This window comes from Mustelus asterias, chromosome 7 (genome assembly GCF_964213995.1).
Source record: "Mustelus asterias chromosome 7, sMusAst1.hap1.1, whole genome shotgun sequence".
Classification (NCBI taxonomy): Eukaryota; Metazoa; Chordata; class Chondrichthyes; order Carcharhiniformes; family Triakidae; genus Mustelus; species Mustelus asterias.
This window is the reverse complement of record NC_135807.1, coordinates 111880578-111901689: the sequence shown is the minus strand read 5'-3', so window position 1 is coordinate 111901689 and position 21112 is coordinate 111880578. Positions and strand designations below refer to the sequence as shown.

The 21112-nt window shown below is 42.6% G+C and overlaps 1 protein-coding gene across 18 annotated transcripts in view; it reads left to right on the top strand.

The window, feature by feature from the left end:
* Positions 1 to 21112, top strand: part of rims2a (regulating synaptic membrane exocytosis 2a) — a 702781-nt gene that overhangs the window by 352988 nt on the left and 328681 nt on the right. For 11 of the 18 annotated variants that reach the window (XM_078216668.1, XM_078216667.1, XM_078216675.1 and 8 more), the window contains 2 exons: positions 2599 to 2778; positions 5220 to 5329. In XM_078216668.1, the coding sequence (XP_078072794.1) occupies positions 2599 to 2778; positions 5220 to 5329 (290 nt within the window). Of the gene's footprint in view, positions 1 to 2598; positions 2779 to 5219; positions 5330 to 6588; positions 6622 to 21112 lie in introns of all 18 variants that reach the window. The other 7 variants (XM_078216684.1, XM_078216671.1, XM_078216680.1 and 4 more) reach the window with 3 other exon arrangements.

The window sequence follows — 21112 nt, the reverse complement described above, 5'->3', positions numbered from 1 at the left end:
ATGGGAAACTATTGCTGCAGCTATCAAAACACCATACGGTGATCTTTCGGCTAGCTATATGTAATTTACCATAATTTGAAAAACATCTCTGTGCATCCAGCTAATTTTGTATCTTAGAATCTTAGAAATCACAGAAAGAGGCCATTCGGCCCATCGAGTCTGCACCGACCACAATCCCACCCAGGCCCTACCCCCATATCCCGACATATTTACCCACTAATCCCTCTAGCCTACGCATCCCAGGACACTAAGGGGCAATTTTAGCATGGCCAATCAACCTAACCCGCACATCTTTGGACTGTGGGAGGAAACCGGAGCACCCGGAGGAAACCCACGCAGACACGAGGAGAATGTGCAAATTCCACACAGACAGTGACCCAAGCCGGGAATCGAACCCAGGTCCCTGGAGCTGTGAAGCAGCAGTGCTAACCACTTTGCTACCATGCCACCATCCTTGGGTTGAATTTTCAGCTAAGTGTGAGTTCATGTTTCATTGGGCAAGTAGCTACATTTCAACTTTTTGGGGGGAAATCTGATTTTTCTCTGCATTTCTGACCATGGGCCATTTTCCTTTGGCCTTTTTGCAGGCCAGGAATACCTCGTGCGCAAAACACATACCTCCCTCCAATGCTGGATAAATGGGGGATGAAAATTGGAGTTCCTTCTCTGCGCCATTTTTGTCTGGTGATGTGGGGTTTTGGAAGCCCACTAAAAGCACGCCAGGTTTGAGCATTTGTGAAGAAAATGGAAAACTTGCTGAGGAATCAGAAACATTCTGAAAGATGAGTGTAAAATGTTTTGACGCATTCGCATGTTACGATTAGGGGTGCTATATTGTAACGCAATTGTGCTTTTAACACAGTGATTCATCAATCCTGCAAAGGTAAGTTGATGCTTACATTGACCGCCATTGAATAACTGTTCACATGCATTAAAGTACATATCCAATAAAGCACCATAGTGCATTAAAATGTAAAATAAATGGTATCTATTGTCATATTTTTGGTGCTCTGATTTAATTGAGCTTGCTTCTGAAGGGAGAAAATGTCTGTACCTGCTCCCACTCCATTGATCAATAGACACACTGCTTAGAAATAGATATTCTATCAGTGGAACTGGAAGCGTTTGTTATGACAACTATTCCATTTTGAATGCTAGGCTGATGTTCAAAAACTTCAGCTCAGCAGGTGGTCTGATTGATCCAGAAATTATTAAAACGTTTCTGAGCCTATAGTAACAATATATGTCTTTGATGTGTTTCTTCCTTGTTTACAAGCCTAATAGGCACTTAAAGGATTACAACTTTGTTTCCCCCCTTGGTCCATTCGATGTTAATGAGTTTGAATCCAGTGTTTTCTTAGCTTGTTAGAGGTTTAATATTTTTCCAATGATATTAATATAATTCCCATTACTATTGAATGGCTCCTGAGAACTGTACATAGTGTATTCTGGATGAGTGTCTATGGAGGAGACAAGGGGAGCATAGATGTGCCATGGGATGGGATGGGGAATGTGATGTGACATGAGGGAATGTGAGGGAACATGGTGTGGCATCAGAGACCTGAGGGGACAAGGGGTGGCATCAAGGAATGTGAGGTGGCAAGGAGGGGTCAGTGAAGGGGATGAGGCGTGAGATTTTGGGGAGCCTTTAAATAATGTTGGAAGCTCGGCTGATGTGTAGGAGAACCAAGCTGACCTTCTAACCAGAATGCCCCCACACCCACACTCCTCAATCACAGCTCACAAAAATCTGACCCCTGTGTGAAAAGATAACAATCCCTCAGACAAGTCAGACATCAGTCCAGTGTGAATGTTGGGAGCCACAAAAGTACACATGTTGGATTTTCCCTAGCCTAGACAAAAATTTGGCCCCATATTCTAAATAACATGAACCAAAGAGAACCATGAAATAGTATTTAATGATTTGAACAATGTTAGTGCTGACAAAATATGGTGCACTGGACTCAACAACGCTGTGGGGAAAAATGCTGAAGATTATTTTGTAAACATGTGCCATATAGTGAATCGTTCCTCAATATTGAATGCTTATTTTCTTTTTGAAGGATAGTATTCTCAAAGATTACTGCATATATTGCTTTATTTATTGTGTCTAAACTACATAATAGTGCCTTGTATTAAATTTAATGCAGTGTTTGGACCAGTTGGTTGCTATCAAGCTCTTGTGCATTTTCTAAAGGAAGATTGATCGTCTTGGTTTGACTTACTTTCTTTCAAGGCTGTTTCTTTCCATCAGAGGTGTTATCTTCTGGCAAAGTTGTGCTCTGAAAAATTGCTCCATGCTAAGTATATCAGAAGGTTTATAGGAAATGCAAGAATTTCTTTGCCTTAACGATTAATTTCTTTCAGTTTTACAAAAGCATTTGAAGCTCCAAAGACTTAATGGTTACAGTTATTCAGTATTGGTGACACATTTAACGCCAAAGTGGTTTAAGTCTCTTTCTCATAGATTATACGTAGACATTCACCTGTTAAATAAATTTGATTTTGGATTAGGCCAAAGGTTCACAATCATGTCATAAAACACTTGCTTTTGAAAGGTTAAAGTTCAACTGAGTGGCTTTTTGACTGACATTACAGGAATCGTGAGGGATCCGATAGACAGGAATATCAGAGATCCAGACCATCAGAGCAGCGGCCTGTACTCGAGCGGATGAACTCCCGCTCCAGATCCTCAGAACGTGCCGAAACAAACGTCATGAGATCGATGCCATCATTAACATCGGGAAGATCTGCCCCTCCCTCACCTGCACTAACGAGGTGAAAGAGATACATCAAACTGCCAGACTAATCACCTTTACCCCCCTCCCCCGTGCCAACTCACCCTTTATTTTTCCTGTAGTTGAGTGATGTCTCCCTTCATCATAGAATAGCCACTAGAAGCCCTCAGTACTAACCTCCTTGTAGAAATAAACACAGCACTTATATCCATGCACGGATATAATGGTGTGGGCATCATGCATTTTGTTTATCAACATTCTTTAGCAGCATCTGTTATGTGAATCACAATATGTTTAGAAGCCTGGAAAGTCTGCTACATTGAGCACGTCGTGGTTATCCTTGTTTTCTCTTACAGCTCAAAGATCTCTAAAAGGAATTGGATGCAGTCTTCAACCAGCTTGTTAACTGCTGAGCAAATAGCATTTTGATACCAATGCTGTTCTATTTGTTGATCATGTTATTAATTGCAACTTACAATCACAATGCTTAATCATAATGCTGTAACAGTCATTAGGGCAGCAATTGATGAGAATGTCCTGGTTGGGAGGAGGAAAGTCCCTATTATCAGTACACAATCTATTACAAGCATTTTATATACAATAGTTACAATGGGAATGAATTTTAAACTGCTGAGGTAATATCCAGTGACCCATTGAAAGGTGTGTTGTCATCAGAAATGTATTTACTTGATCAACCCACCAGCAACCTTTTAGCAAATAAAGACATAAAGTTACTTTCCCCTTCAGTTAATCATTATTTTGTAAAGTGAGTTTTGCACTATTTCTGTTTTCCCTTGAACATTCTTTACAAAGAATTGGAGTCATCCACTTAGTGGCAATGCTACACACATTGCCGCTGCCCACAAAGATTCTACTGACCCAAAGCTACTGCTCATTTCTTTCAGGATCTTCTGATCCTGGCTGACACAGAAATGAGCAGCACAGTATCTTCCGTCAAACTCCAGTGAGAGGAGTAGAGTCGGGGAAGGAGAGGACATGCCCCCCTTTTATGACAGCAGTTGCCGTAATCTGGTATGCATCTGAGGGCCAGTCTTTTCATGAATGAGTGCGGGTTAGTGAATGGTTAAGTGAGTGGATGAGTGGACCACTAGGTGAATGGGTAATTAAGAGGGTGATGGGTTGAATAGGTAATCAGGTAAGTGGATGAGTGAGGAGATGGATACACGAGTGAGGTGGGTAGCTAGGTCAGGTGATAGTTGGGTTGCGTGTTCAATGGGGTAATTTGGTCAGGTGGGGTGATAGACGGGTGTGTGGTAGGGTTGGGGTGTAGTTGGGTGGGGTGATATGATTGGTTAGGGTGGTCAATTGGTAGTCAGGTGGCTGAGAGGGAGGATGGCACATAATTGGGGGGCAGCCAGTTGTGGAGTTACTCAGGTATTAGACCGGTTTTCAACTGTCTACCATTTCCTGGGTAACTATCAGAGTAAGTTGTTTGTATTTAGCCAAAGTCTCCAACTATAAGTCAGAGTCAAAGACATCAGCACAGGTTCCTGGGAAGCAGAGAGTCAACACATTAAAAGTTTAAGCTTCCTGGGCAATTTGCACCTATGTGCACAAATCAGGACTTCCGAAGGATCCTGATGCGCATCTTCCATCGTGCATACTGTCTCCAACAATCCGATGACTGGAAGATTTGGATCATAATGCTTTTCTTCCCTTTATTAAATATGCTCATTTATGCTTATTCACAATGATTTTATTTTGTTTTGACACAAAAGATACTGCTGTATGTATCACCATGTTTTACTTTTACATGAGGTACGTACATTGAAGATTTCAGTCAACTGAGCTGCTCAATAAACTATACTCTTATCAAAGACATATTCACCAATATCTCTCTGCTCTATGTCATTGGACACTAGTTCTGTGATCAGTTGTTATCTTGGTAAGCATCTTTAATCCTTTGAGTACTGAATATTTTTAATAATTTCCAAATTTTGGCCAAGTTCTCCTTCTAACCCACAGGTTGAAGTCCAATCTGAGAGAGAAATTACAGAGTTATAAAAATGTCCTCCTGGACTATATATTAAATTTTACTCTCACTTTTATATTTACACTTCCATTCAGTACTGGAAAGGGATAAAGTTCCTGTCAGTCAACTGGTTTGACATAGATTACAGAAATCTGTAATGTAATTTTTATTCTTTTTCACATGCTACAGTGTTTTTCTGTTTGCGTGACATTCAGTTTTGGCGAACAGTACAATGATTATTTAAAACATTTTCACCCATTTGCTTAAAACTGCTTTGACTGTGATGCATAATTGATTGAGTAGTATGATCATGTCTGTTTGATATTTTATGCCACACATACTCTATGAAGTCCTAATTCTAGGGTGAATAAGTTTATTTCCCAAGTTCTCCTCCCCCCTCCCCCACCACCTATTTTGAAATAGCATACCTAAACTTCATTTGTTTTTTTTTGGAGAAAAACAATTACCATTTTTTAAAAATCGTACAGGTCGCATCTTCGTAGTGGATCAGTCCAAACGAGTCCAACCAGCACGCCAATGGCAGGACGGAGAGGCCGCCAGCTACCACAGCTTCCACCAAAGGGATCACTGGAAAGAAGTAAGTGAGAACTACCAAAATATTGCTCAATCAAACATTCCACCAGGTAGCAAATGCTGAGTGTACTGTGTTTCAAGTTTGGCAACATTGAAAAGCTGCAAATAAAATGCTGCTCGTTGTCAATGGCTTTAAAAATTAGTTTGAAAGTTGTGTGACTGATGAATTTTTATAAACTGTAAAATGGATTGACAGAGCACCCGACAGAAATGCTGAAATGCTATCAGTTCATGGGACATAGACAATATACAACATAGATATTTGAATAATTAAGTGCAATAAAATATTCTGCAAAATGTTTCCTAAGATACAATACATTATTGGCAGTTGCAAATAATTAATTTTACTTGTACAATGACAATTCAGATTTAACTTAAAAGGCACAAAAGTCACTTATGTTTCTTTATAATATTACAGTAATAGATTTGTTGGGTGCAGAATTAAACTGGAGTATCAATATTTATACAAGAATAGTCCAGGCATCCTGGAATCGATGTGTGCAATGATTTAATTATTTAATTTCCTTGCAAGTATTTGTATCAGGCAGTAATTAATGCAGGTGATAGAGATCTTGTCTGCCAGCTGCAAAGCAGCGATGCCCTAGGTTGCCTTTCTTTCGGAAAGGCCTGCCTAATTAGGTGTCCATTGGGCACTTAAGTGGACAGCAGTGGGCCTTCGCCAGGATCAAGGATCCTTGGGGCACAAGAGCTGCCAGCCAATAGAGGCCAGCAGCTGTGTATTGCAGGCAGCGCCAGCCAGAGCAGTGGCAGCTGCTGGCAATGTACCTGCCTGAAGCCACGGATCGTCTTGGAACCCAGGCGGCAGGTGAATGATGCTGGGGTGAGTTCCTGAATGGACATTAATTTCTCACTCAGGGGCCTTAATTGGTGGCGGGTTGGGAAGGCCGTCCATGAGCCTTCCTTCCCCGGAATTAATCAAAGCAGAGGGGGCATGGTGGCGGGCTTCTCACCCTCCAACTTCATGCCCAATTAAATGCCTCCCCCACCCGCTGCTTCCTTGGGAGAGGGTATTAAATTCTGTCCATTGTATTAGATTGGTGAAAAGCTGATTGTGGAGATGTTTTAAACTAAAGTATTTCATTCTGTAGAAAATTCAGTTTTTTGTTTTTGTATCTTCTTTAAGGAGGGAAACAGATCAACTTCACCCTAATATTGATCTGTGAATGATAATTTGTTCATGCTCCATTTTCCTTTCATATTTTCCTTTTATTTATTCCTTTTTTTCTGTTGCTTTCTTCCCAGACAATGGCGAAGAAGGAATTGATCTTTATGAAGGTTTGTAAACATAAATGGGGTTGTTTTTGTAGAGGAGCCTTTTGGGCTTTGTCTGCAGAAATAAACACAACTGCAATAGATTTCCTGTGGTTTCAGTTGTCCAGAACTACCAAATGTGTAATAACGTTTTTAATTTTTCTTTTCATCTAAACTGAGCAGAACTTGTAAATTTAACAATTCTGTAGATATGACATAAATAGTTAGAACTTTCCTCTGGAGTGGAGCTCGTCTTAAGTAGTTCACTGCGTGTGAATGGGCAGGAAACCATGTAGTGTCAATTGCAGTCTCTTTTTTTGACAAAGGAATATGGTTAGAAACCGTAAACGGACAAGAATTTCAGAGGAAGAGCTACACTCAGATGTGTTTGTGTATATATACACACACACAGACAATATATGTTCATGTTTTGTTTTGATGTGTGTTTTCAAGCATGATTTAATATTAGATGTGTTGTGTGGTTAATAATGTTGATCATTTCTAAAAATAAATACTAAGAACTTCATGCACATTATAGGAACTAAGTTGTGTTGTCATCAGTAAGTTATGTTAGACTTATATTTATACTCCGGAATGTATATCAATAAATTATATAAAGGGAAATGGATATGACATTGAATTGCAAAGCAACAGTCCATTCATTATCAAGATGGCAAAGCTAGTCTATTTTCATCAGATTAAGCCTGAAATCAGAACCCTGCCAGTCAGTATCCATTACTGTTTAAAATTCCAAGCCTCTTTGCCAATGAGCAGCCTTCTCAATACCACGAGAGCCTCAGACCTACACCTTCAGGCTCAGAGATAATTTCCTGTTGCCAGTTTGACGAACAAATCTCTATACTACTAAATATAAAGCAAATAATTTTTACAACTCCTTTAGTTACACCATTTAAGCTTCTGTTACAGCAAATTGTATTGAGGCTTTTATTCAGCAAAAAATATTCAAATAGTATTAAACTTATAGTGATAATTCTGCATTTAATTTATGTGATGGAAAATCTCCCATGCCAGTGCTCTGATTTTAGCCCTATAGTGTATCTTTTCTTTTCCCTCAATTTCTTCTGTCATCTTCTGTTTTCTTACTTTTCTTTCTCCCTTCACTATTCCTTTTCCTTTTTCTTTTTGCTTCCATTCCAATGCAGTGCTTACTGCATGTATTATGTAACAGGGTTGAGGTGCAGCCAGTAAAGACATCACATGCTCAGTTGTCATTGTGTACTCTATTTCCATGTATAAGAATCAGTTGAAGTAAAGAATTTAAAATATTATATAATAAGATAATTTTTATAGTTTCTGTTATAAAAAGCACATGATTGCCCAAAACGTGCATTTTTATTGCATTCATCCATGGTGTGTTTCTTGTTGGTATGCTTTCAGAAAAGATTGTACTTGAGAAATCATGACTCAAAATTGGTTCCCTCAAAAAACATTCTGCCCAAAGAAACAAGCCTGACAAGAACCAATTTCCTACCCACCCCCCGCCAGCGTTTAGCTCTTATTTACTCTTCCTGTTATTCATAGCAAAATAACTCTGAATAAACAGGTGAGCTAAATAAGCGAAAGTTTCCATTATTATTTTTAGTCTTATTTTTGCTTACAATTTGCAATGGGTATGAAGTTAATTGTCAGGAATAAAAGCCAGTTAATACCTGTCAACAGTTTCACTAAAAAAAAGGGCATGCAGCTTTCCCTGAGAGGGAAGATGATGAAAGAAAATTGCACCATTATTTGTTCATGGGTTGTGGGTGGTGCTCTATTGTCCCTCCCTACTTGCCCTTCTGAAGGTGGTAGAGAGCTTCCTTCTTCAATCACTGCAGTCCATGTGGTGTAGGTACATAAATGGTGCTATTAGACAGGTTTTGATTTTGACCCAGTGATAATGAAGGAATAGCGATACAGTTCCAAGTCAGCACTGTTGTGAGTTGAAAGAGAAGTTGCAAGTTATAGTGTTCCTATGTGTCTGCTGTCCTTGTTCTTTTAGGTGGTTGAAGTTGTGGGTTTGGAGAGTGTTGTTGAAGGAGCTTTGCTGAATTGCTGCAGTGAACCCTGCGGATGGTACACACACACACAGTGCTGGAGGAGTAAATGTTTAAGTGGGTAGATGGGGTGCTAATCAAGCAATCTGCTTTATCCTGGATGGCGTTGAGATTCTTGAGTAATGTTGGAGTTGTATCCACCCAGGTAAATGAGGACCATTCCATCACACTCCTGACTTGTGTTTTGTGGATGATGGGCAGGCTTTGGAGAGTGAGGAGGTAAATAATTAGTTGCAGAATTCAGAGCCCTGACATGCTCTTGTAGCTTATGTGACTGGTTAGGTATGTTTCTGCTAACCCCACGATGTTGATGGTGCGGTATTCAGCAATGGTAAAGCCATTTGATACTAAGAGAAGGTGGTTATATTCTGCCTTGTCAGAGATGGTTATTGTCTGGCACTTATGTGAAATTAATGTTACAAGGGGCCAACCAGTTCCCCTGCTTTCCCCAATATTGCCACCTGCTGCCTGAGACCTCAATACACGGGTTTTAGAAGCCCATTAAAAACACATCAAATTTGAGAGTTAGTGAAGAGGAAGAAATGGCTGCTGAGGAGTCAAGAGCATTCTGGAAGATAAGTCTAAAATGTCTGGATACCTTCAAATGTCACTATTAGGTACTGTATTGCGATGTAGATGTGTTTTTAATATAGTGACTCATCATAGGGATCTGTCCGGCAAAGGTAAGTTGACCCTTAAATTGAACAGCATTGTATAATTGTTCACTTGCATTATAGTACTTTTCCAATGGAGAAAGTACCATAATGCAGTACAAAAATGTAAAAAAAGATGTCCCCTGCTGTTAAGTTTTTGTTGTGTTCTAATTTATTTGGTTGCCAGACCTGGCTGTTTAAAAAAAACTTTGCTTCTGAAGAGAAAATGCATCTGCCCCATCCATTGACTGACAGGTGGTCTGCTTTGAAATGAAATGGACATTTGTTTTGTCAGTGGAGCTAGATGCTCTTGTTATGTCTGATGCTTCATTAAGAATTCTTGGCTGGGTTTCAAAAACTTCTGCTCAGCAGGTGGTCTTATTGGTCCAATAATTACTGAAACGTTTCCTAGTCTATAATAAGACAAGATGACATTGATGTGGCTTCTTTACAAACATAATAGGCACATTGAGTTTCTCCTTCTTGGGTTTTTTCTTAGATTGTTAGAGGTTTAATGTTTTTTCCAATGCTTTTTCCCCGTGATACTTCATTGCTATGAGGAATCTTCGTAGCACATACTGGGTGAATGACTATGGAGCATACATGGCAGATGTGATGGCTTGGTTAATCTGAGGGGACATAGAGGAACCATTGTGTGGCATGGCCCAACTCAAGAGGCATGGAATACTCCTGGGGCTGGTGTGACATGGGTGATTTTAGGGGACTGGGCTGGCATGGAGGGATGTGTGGTAGTGAAGTGGTGAGGCAAGAGATTTAGCAGTCCTTTAAACAATGTTAGGAGTTGATTACTTTATTGGAGAACTGAAGTGGGGGGGGCTTCCAACTGGCCCATTTCCACATCCACACTCCTCATGTGTTCCGTTGCAGCTTGCAAAATGTACTGCAAACACAGCACCTTCGTAAAAAGACAAAAATGGTGTGTAAAGTCACATGTGGGTAGGGTGCACAGTTTGTGCACAGCTCAGGTTTTCCCAAGTCCTGACAATAGTTCAACCTCTGAACTCCACCATCAATCGCTCTGAATGTCACTTCTTCTGCAAACTTTCATGCCATTATTTTGTTTTTCCTGGCATGTGGTGGTGCATCATGGAAGTCAAAGGCCTTGCATTAAGAAGGTAACTGAAGTTTTGTATTGCCAGTGAAAATAGTTTAGTCGAGACAAGCAGATGTAGGGGTGGAAGCTGTGTGTTTTTTGTGAGACTTTTGGTTTCCCGGGAGTATAAATCATCACTATTTGTGTAACCATTTGTGTGACTGTCCAAAATGCTGCTCCTTGCCTTAGGTGCACTATTTCTTGAAATTACTCCATTTTGGCAGTAATTTCAAGATGGGTGCTTTGAAATTACTTTGTTTATTAGAGTATACATATGCTACATCTATATTAATGAGGCTATGTTTGAAGATATGCAATTTATGCAATTAGTAGCAGTGCATCCATTGCACTTTCTTGTGGGTGGAACCTTCAACTTCGACAGGGGTGTAAGATGGGTAATAATGATTGGCCACAAGTTATCCTTCTTGTCTGATTCGAGTCCATTGAAAGGAAAACCAGGCAACTGCTCCATCTCTGACAAACCGCACTTGTTTCCAATCTCAATTTGCAATATATTGCCACTCTCATTATTTCCACTGTGTGGTGGTTGACAGCCTTGCGGCAGCAGAATGATTGTTTCTGTTTGCTGGAGCTCCATTCAGTGTGACATCCACATTCCTGCCTGTATATCTATATTTCTAAATTTGCCGGTCAGCCATAAAACTTGGAATGTCTCTGCTGCACAATTTGCAGCTGAGTCAGTTGTTTCATGAACTCAGTAGAAGCAAAACATTTATACACCACCATTCTGATTGGCAGTGCCAACAGTTAGGATAGACAAGCAGGAAAAACTTTCGTACTGAGGCAAGTACTCCTCTAATCATTAACATGTAGTGAAATTGTAAATGCATTCAGGGAAGCTCCCTCCGATCAACATTTCTCGTGAAATCCGAGTGCATTTTAATGAATGGTTTTGGCATTTCACTGGAAGTAGCAATTGAAGGAAATTTTCCTCTGATATTGCAAGCACATAGTAACCAAAGTAAATCTTCCTCTCAGATTTACAATATTTCTAGTAAATGAAGAGAACATTTTAACCCACCAAAACTTTTTAAATGTTTGGGAAGGATGAGATGATTGGAATCCCAATTCCAACTTTCAGTCTCAACAGAGGAGGGCAATAAAACTGTTTCCAGTTGGTGGGTTGGTCATTTTAATATTATAATATGATTGAGAATCTCATATTTAATGACCATTTTAAATGTAACCATGAGTGGCCAAGTTTTCAGGGCCTTGGGAAACTGAAAAGCTAAAGAAAGGAAAGAACTGCTGGATCCTGGAGGTAAGTGCCTTTTTACTTACCTGCTGAATCCAAATGTATCTACTTCACCAAAACCCCATGACTGGACACCCCCTTTCCATGACTCTTCTGATGTTCTCCATAAGGCCTCTAATTTTCCCTGAGCCCAGCCCCTGATCGTTCCTCTGGTCTCCAAACTCCCTTCCGCCCAGCTCCCCAGGCCTTTGCGACTTCGCCTCTCCCTCTTCTCTACTCCCCTACTATGGCTTGGTACTGAAGCCTACTCACCTAATGACCCCCCTCTAAATGTGGCCAGTCACAGCCGGGAAATGAGGATAAAAAAAGTTAATCCAATCCTGTAATTCAATTTGGCAGAACCTTTGCGAAATTTGTTCTTCTGGGTCACCTGACCTAAAAGCAAACCCCACCCCCGCCCCCCCGCCAATTCACCCCTCACCTCATTAGCGTCTAGCTTATAATAATCAAAAGGAACCTCAAAATTAAAAGCAAAATATACTCTTTAATCTTCTCTTTAATCTCAAAATTTAGAAAGCATTAATTCCTATTCAGGAACAAAGCAAGTATTACAATTTGTATGCAAAATTATGCAGTGAATTTCAGAGCAAACTCACTATCTACAAAATCAAAACAATGAAGTAGTTCCTTTAAATCACCGCAATTAAATTGAACTGACATTGTTGTATCTGATCTGAAACTTGCTGTTCTTTCCATTATAACAAATTGTCAGTTACCAGAGACCCAAATCTGATTTACTCAAATATTGAGCTGATAAACTATTGTGTCACTTTAAAAAAATGTTTGCAACTGCAAAAACAATGCATGTAAATATTGGGACTGAAGTGCACTAATTAATGTCATTTTTTAAAAATTCACAATATATCTATAAGATATTAATTTTCTTACTATAAGCGTTTCCTGCTGTTATAAGCTTTTTTTTTGCGTCATGGTTTTTGTCATGACTCGTGATACCTGGTGACGTCTAAAGCAATGTCTGGGTATATTATTTTAAATGGTTAGCTTGATAAATGTGAAAGGTATCTTTAATTGTCTTTTAATGTTACTACTGGTGATGCAGTGGCAGGAGTCAGCCAAGTGTACCTGCCACTTCCTTCAATTGCAGAGTCTATTATTGGGCCATTAGATGCTTTTCCCTTTCTGTTCTTTATTCTAAGTTAAATTTAGAATGAGTCTGGAGCAGAGGAACACTGAGTATAAAAGATAATCTGTTTCTGTTGCTGCCATTTTTTTTACTTGCTCTGCTACTTTTCATCTCTCCCTGCCTTTCTTACCTTCATCTAGTTCCACTGCTCACCCACCACACAGTTTTCCTGGTCCCTACTGACTGCCTGGAAAGAAATCTATATCTTTGATCCTGCAATGCCCACATTCCAATCTACCATTGGTTCCCAACAAAAATATAAGCCTGCAGCCCCTACTGGGTCAACTCCATCTTCACCTTGCTGGTTGCCCACTTAAAACAACAACTGTCTGTTGCCCCATTTTTGTCTTGTTGGCGGCTCCTGCAAAAATATTACACCTTGATCTGAAACCCATTCCATGGTCTCCACTGGCTGACTATCCCCTTCATAAATTAATTAATACTTAAGGCCACTGAAGCCCCAGTTGCTGCTGCCTGGCTATCCACTGACTGGAGCTCTGGCCCTACTATCTAGAGCCCAGCTTAAAAAGGATTTTAAAAATTGTCTTGTCAGCCCCCCAATACTCATTATGGTTTTAAAAAAATTAAAGCACCGCCCTAATGATACCCGACTCCTGCCCTATTGGCTGGCCTTGTCAGCTGAAATTTATTGAGTTATCCTTTAAATAAGTTAAGACTGTGGGTGGAATTCACCCATGCCCAGCCGGCGGGTTCAATGGCAGGGCGGGGGGTGGGGGGGGGGAGCATTCAGCTGGAGGCCCAAACATCAGTTTCACACTGGTGTGAATTTCCCGCGGGATCTTCCACTGCCACCATGGTAGATCGGAAAACACACAGAAAGTGAGCATGAAACTGACTTACATTCGCTAATGGATGTAGATGGAGGCCCGACTGGAATCATCCCAGATTCCACCCCCCCATCCGCCACGGCCAATTCTGCTCAATGCCAGCGGAAAACACTCTGGTGCAAAACATACCCGGAACAATGTGGGGTGCAGATGTCAAAACTCACCTGAGCAATGCCTCGGGCTGCCCCCAATGTTCAGAATGGAAGCCAACAGCGACCCTGGACCCTGGACCACAGAGCAGTGTGTGGGAGGAGCATTCACAGATCAATCTTCCAGCATCAGTGTCATCAAGGAGGTCCATCTTCCACCCTCAGAATGTTCCTGGAGATCCACCTTCATTTGTAGGAAGTCCATCTTCTTTCTTCAATGGTGGGTCAGTGACGTTGGGAGCCTTTTCAATATAGCACCCAGATACGATGGCAGACTACATGTCATCAGGCCTGTCCTCCACAGAATGCAACACAAAACACCCGATTGCACAATTAATGAGGTTGGGGTCAGAAGAAATGGCATGTTTTCCCACTGGCCCCCACAGTGAGAAACGTTCTGCGTGGCTGCCTCCAGCACTTGACTTAGTCCCTCATTGGGAGTATTCTGCCCTGTGCCTTTGCACCTTGCTGTTCAACCTTATTACATAATGGCAACTCTATGGGTTATATTTGGTGTGTCGAACCATCTGTTTCCAAAACCTACTCCCCCTGGCTCTTCAGCGTAAAAACTCAAGGGCTCAACTTTGCCATGGAAGATGGGAATTGGGACCGAACGCAAATCACATCCCCACTTCTGTCTCCTGGCTGCTGAGGGTGCGATTTTGTGGTCCCCATGTCCTTAGTTGGTCTGGATGCAGTACTGCCACCCGATTCTTCAGGCCTGAATTAGGAGTGGAAGCATTCCGATTCTGGAATTGGCAGATTAAAAGGCCCATTTCCATTCCTCTCCATTCCCAAATATACTGGCCCAGATCTTCAGATGGCTTCATGGTGAATGTGAGCTATATCAGAAAGGCCTCATATAGATATAAATGAACTTTAAAAAATTTCAAAGGTATTTTGTAAGTATTTCCCCATATTCCTCCCCACCCCTACACCCCTGTCCCCATCATATCCACCCCCCCTTATCCACTTTAAAATTATATGAATTCACAAGTCCTATAATAAACCTGGAATGCAACTAAGAGTCAAACATTTCTCCAACTCGCAGTATGAATCTTACCAGCAGCCGTATTGTCATTGTCAAAAGTAAAATTGTTTATTTGGGGGATATATGGGTTCTTGGATATAATCTATTTTTTAAAATGTGTTTCTAAACTTAAGTGCATCTTTAAAACATAATCAAGTACGTAGAAACACGTTAAAAAGCTGAATTGCATTCAAAAGCCGGCAAATTCCCTAAATAAAAAGTTTGACCTTAGGACTGCTGTTGAACCCTGGCCACCTCGCAGAAAATTAGAACATTTTCCAGAGACAGGCTGATGATATAAATAAACTGGTTAATTGGAGTGAGATTATTCGGGGCCTGTACCCTCTCCTAGCCTCAACAAAATGACACAGGGCGGTGCCGCACCACTCAGCAGACATTTTGTTTGTCATCCAGCCTCCATTCCCACATCCCTTCCAGCTCAAATCTCCAATTCTGTCCTCTAATCTTCAACTCTCAACACATGATGAGCAATGCCATGGGAGACCAGTTAGTTGCCTCAGTAAATCGAAACATGATAATTGTGTTCAAAAAGTAAAGTTCACTAGTTCAGATTTTATTGAGATATGTATAGTAGTTTATACACAATTAGGCGGGTGAGGGTTTATTGGAATGTTTCTTTGTTAGCTATGATTGTGATGAAAATTTTATTTTTCACTACTTGGCAAGAGCAAATGTTCCAGTTTAAAATTTCCTAACCTCTCGTGTGTCTCTGTTTTATCAGTACTAGTTATTGCCACTGTTCCTTTGCACCCTGCACTAAACACAAAGATCTGCATGTTCCTTTTTTCCCTTGTGAATGCAGGACTTATTGTATTATTTCCCACTCTTTCCTTTTCTTCTTCCGTAACTTCAGTCTTTCTTAATCCTCTGAGCAGCGACAAAGCTGACAGCCTGATTTATCCCACTTTTCTTTTATGTTCTTTTCAACCTTGATGTTGTCCTACATTGTAGTACTTGGTCGTTCATCTCTGTAGATTTATAATCTGGATCATAAATTAGCGCATGTACAATTTGCACATTATAAGTGAACCATAAATTGTAACGGGTTGCAAAAGAAACTAAACGCTCTCTCACATACAGGGGATTTTCCACTTCATTAGCGTTGGGGGTTTGGCATTCAATGTCGGGAGCATCATTATAATACATTTGTATCTCAGTATTGGGCCCATATGGCAGAATCACACACCCCTGCCAAAACATCTATCCACGGCGACATGATGGCAGAACAGCGCAAATCATGACTTGCTTCAAAAGGTGCGCACCTGGCAAGTACCCCTCTGAGGGGAGCCTGGAGGTGAGCGCAGTGCTTGTGGTGTGGCTCTGTATATTAAAGAGGTTGACTTTGGGGTTGTGGCGCTGACTCATGGATAACTATCCTTTACTTGGGAATGACTAGGATTAACTTGAGGGCAACCAGGATAACACTGGAGGGATGCCGGGTTAACATTGGAAAGGTACAGGGGTAACACTGGAAGGGTAGCGGGGATTTGACACCGGTGTACTGGGGCATAAGACTCTGGAGTACCAGGACCGCAGACTCCAGGGTACTGGGGGCCTAGTTGGGGAAGAGTGGGTGGGGTAGCACTCCAGGGTACTGGGGTGGAAGACTCCAGGGCACTGAGGTTAATAGGTTAATGACTCTGGGGTACCGGGGGTTACTCAGTGGAGATCGGGGTGTTTACTGTGGGGGTGGGGTGAGGGGGGATACTGGGGGGGTGGGGAGGGGAACTGTCAAGTGTGAAAAGCATCATTCCTGAGGTTGCCTTCTGCTGCTCGGCCACTAGCTTCTTGGAAGGGCCTCATAGAGGAAATGGAAGCATGAGGCACTCCGGTGGGTTGGTGGAGAGTCATCACGGACTGACAGTTTCACACAAATCTGGGGGGAGATGGGCTTCTGGAGGTGGGCTGTTGACAATGGCAAGGCTGATGGAAAGACACTTCAGTGATCAGTACCCCTTTTCGGTCGAGACCATTCAGCTGTAACTCAATTGACATGCCTGGAGTCTAACGTGTCACACGCTTATGTCCACTCCAGCACCACTTATGTATGTGAGTGCCACTGATTGCTGCTCAACGTTTAACCCTTGGCACACTAACTTCCAAAATCACTGACTGTCATGATGTGCCTCTATCATTGGCTGTCTGGCTAAGCAACTACATTCCCTTAGAGAGTTTGCAATGGCACACTGCCTGAGAAAAGCGCTCCTAATCCTTGGCTGTATGCTTAAGTGCATATTAACAATTGCCCCCCATAGACCAGGTTGAGGCAGGGCCTTGAAGTGAAGCTTTGGACAATGTCTGCACCTGAGATGAGAGATCCAGGTGCAGTAGACTAGCCAAAGCTGTGGCCACTTGATCATGTGATATGTGGCAAGGGTGGAATGGGGTATTGCCCGATCAGCATGTGAAGTAAGGAATGGACATCAATGTGGTGAACAGGACATGAGCCAGTGGGCTTTGAGAGCCAGCTTTAGGCTATGAATGGAGAACAAGTGGTTCTTCAGAGACAAGTGCTAACTGTCAAGTCTCTCCTTGATACTGCAGTGAGGAAACTGTCAGGAACGTGAAGCCTGGTGATCTCACTCACTCATCTTGCTTATAGGCAGGAGAGAAGAAGACATCAATGACAGTACTTGACTCGCCAAAGGTAGGAGCAGAACCATCAAGAGGAAGGCTTGGCAGGACCTGCTCCGCACACAGGGGACAAACCCCAGAGAGCTGTTGTTTGGAGGCACCTCACTCAACCCAGGGTCTACTGATGGCGCCTAAGATACCTGCAGATGTCCGAGAACCAGTGTCGCCAAAGAAAATGCATCTGCCACCTGCTGCAGATTTGGTGTCACAGGGACTTAGAGGGCATCCAGTGTCAGTGTTGCTGAAAGTTATAGAAGTGCTCAATTTTTAAGCCAGTGTCTTCCAGGCTCCACAGGTGACCTCTGCGGGATTTCATAAGCTTCCGCATGCAAGTGCATCCCGGAAGTCTTGAATGCAATCTTCACAAGGGTACACAACTTTGTCCATTTCAATCGGGATTACGCAGTATTCAAGAGTGATGGGTTTTGCGCAAATTGCTGGCTTTCCGCAGGCGCAGGGTGCCATCAACTGCATTTACGTGGCACTCAGATCTCCAGGGATCAAGCAGTAAACTATATGAACCATATGGACTTCCAGCCGTTGAATGTTTAGCTGGTCTGTGACTAAACAAAATGCAGCCTGCAAGTGTGCCTGCAAGTGTGCACTTGATTCCCAGGAAGTGTGCATGACTCCTAAGTTATGAGCCACTCTCAGATTCCTGACATATTTCAGGGCCACAAAGGTTGCAGATTTGATTCCTCATGGATAAGGACTACCCACTGAAGATGTGGCTGATGATACCTATGCGGAGGCCACAAAGTGCAGCTGAGATGAGATACAATGAGACTCGAGCTGCAACTCACAGTTTAGTGGAATAGACCATAAAGATGCTAAAGATGAGGTTCTGATGCACAACCTGGCACGACAACAAGAGGTGGAACTGCCTGAGGAGGAGATGGAGAAACGGCACCTTTCTTCCAATGAAGGGGGTGAGTAGGAAGATGTCATCGAGGGAGAGGATGTCGGCCATGAGGCAATGATAATTTCCTGATGAGGCAGACGAGCTTGGGACATGCTCATTGCAGCTAGGTTCATGGAGGGTGGTGAGGACATCCAGTGAGGAGATTCCGTTATCTTCACATGCCTTCTGTGAGCATTGTTCTCCTGTCTGTCTGATGGTGGTGCACATACCCTCAGTCATAAGGCTCCTGCATTGGGGAGGAACCCATTGCCCATAGTCCCTACATTCCAGAAGGATGATGATGACTTGCAGTGGCGACAGTGCATAGATTCTCACAGCAGCTTCTGTGAATGTCTGACTCCTATCTGGCTGATGTCAGCTCGCTTCCTCTCAATGACTCGGGTCATATCATGGTAATGCAGCGGGGAGAGTTCCATCTTTCCTGATCATGCAGCATTGTTCGGGATTTGTACAGTGCAGTGTCACCAGAGGCTGACGCAAATGGGATAGTGGGGCCTGCCACATCTCAAAGGTGCAGAGAGCACACATTGACAATGACTGGGATGAGTGACAGTCACCCTGTACATTGTGCAAGACATCCTCATTCCCTATGAGATACAGACATGATTGATGTCTTCCGTCACTGTGAATGCTTAATACCCATGCCCACGCTGTGCAACTAGAGCTTCTTAACTTTTCTAACATCTTGGTGCATCCCCAACATCCACAGTGGAGATGGAGGCAACCTGCTGTCTGCCACATCTTGTTGTCTGTGATGACCTTAGTAGGCATCCTCTAACGGGCCAAGAGCTGGAGGGCCCTGGCTTGCTTTTGGGGTTCTGTTGTGTGACAGTGCCAGTCTCCTCAGTCTGTGGAGCTGAAGCTGAAGTGTGCCAGGAAGAGGGGATTCAGATGCGCAAGGCACTCCTGGAGTCACCTGCATGGATGGTTCCGGGATGTGCACCTTCTTCTCCCCCTCCCTATTGGTGCTCGACGGCCCTTTGCTTTCTCCTTGAGATAGAGGGGCAGCTGGAGTGAGGTCGAGAAGCCCTGCCATCCCCTGACATTGGCTATGGTGGATCGCAGCAAGTGCCTGCACCATGGAGTGCATATCCTGCAGTAGTGCAGGACAAAAGCCTTGCACCAAGGTCTTCTGTGCTGGATCCTCACTTGTATTTTGCCGCCGACCTCACCATCAGCACAGGAACGATCGAGCTTCTCTCCACCCTAATGGATGACTCTGCCTTCAAATTCTGTGAGGACCTTGAGTTCTGGCATCTGTCTGCCCACCTGGGATCTCTCCCTCGTATGTGCCAGCTTCTCCTGCATGAATACAGATGGAGAGAGTGTAAGCAGGACGCATGCCAGGGCAGATGATAAGGATGCCTGGCAAGTGTGAATGGTGAATGAGTCCAGCAAGCTGATGAGGACACAACCCGCAGGGGGGGGATGAAGGTGTGTATGGAAGAGTGAGTGGTGATGTCCTTTGAGCTGGCAGTGAGTGAGATCCCTGTAGATGTGTGCTGGGTATGTGAGTGAGAGTTGCTTACAGCATGGAAATCTTCAACAGCAAGTGCCGCAATATATGGTGGGAAGAACCGCCATTGCTGTTGGCAGCTCAATGCCGTTTTTCCTGCATACCATTGGCCTTTGCCTTAGATTCTGTCAGATATGTGGTCCTGATAGGAATTTAGAATCATTGAACTTAACTACAAACTTTGGTTTCCTTATCAGATGCTATTATACAGCTCAATTCAGTTACATGTCTTCAGTGTAATATATCCTGTAGAATTTAAATTGCCTTGTAGCACTGCATTCCTACATTTATTATGTCATAGTAATTAAGTAAATAGATAATTCCTTATCAATCTCAATACCATTAACTTCAATTTTGAAAATCCATAGGAAATTCTTCCACCATATGGATGTGGAGGCTTTGGAGAGGGTACAGAAAAGATTTACCAGGATGTTGCCTGGTATGGAGGGCATTAGCTATGAGGAGAGGTTGGAGAAACTTGGTTTGTTCTCACTGGAGCGACAGAGGTTGAGGGGAGACCTGAAAGAAGTCTACAAGATTATGAGAGGCATGGACAGAGTGGATAGTCAGAAGCTTTTTCCCAGAGTGGAAGAGTCAATTACTAGGGGGCATAGGTTTATGGTGCGAAGGGCAAGGTTTAAAGGAGATGCACGAGGCAGATTTTTTACACAGAGAGTAGTGGGTGCCTGGAACTCGTTGCCGGGGGGGAGGTAGTGGAAGCAGATACGGTAGTGACTTTTAAGGGGCGTCTTGACAAGTACATGAATGAGATGGGAAGGATATGGTCCCCGGAAGGGTAGAGGATTTTAGTTAAGTCGTGCAGCATGGTCAGTACAGGCTTGGAGGGCCAAAGGGCCTGTTCCTGTGCTGTAATTTTCTTTGTTCTTTGTTCTTATAAGATCAGCAGTCCCTCACCGCTCCCCTACCTTCCCACCTCAACCAGTGAAATAGCCTAATAAATAGCTTGTAATTCCATTGTTTTTCTTGTGGTTTATGGTAGTGCCATAATCATTATAATCCTTGTTTACTCTGTGCCTATGACAGGGAAAACATGAAATAGTATTACTTTCCAGTATTATCAGAAGTTGAACACTGTGATCTGCTTTATTCCTGGATTGTAGCAAAACCAATGTAGTTGACCTTAGATGTGC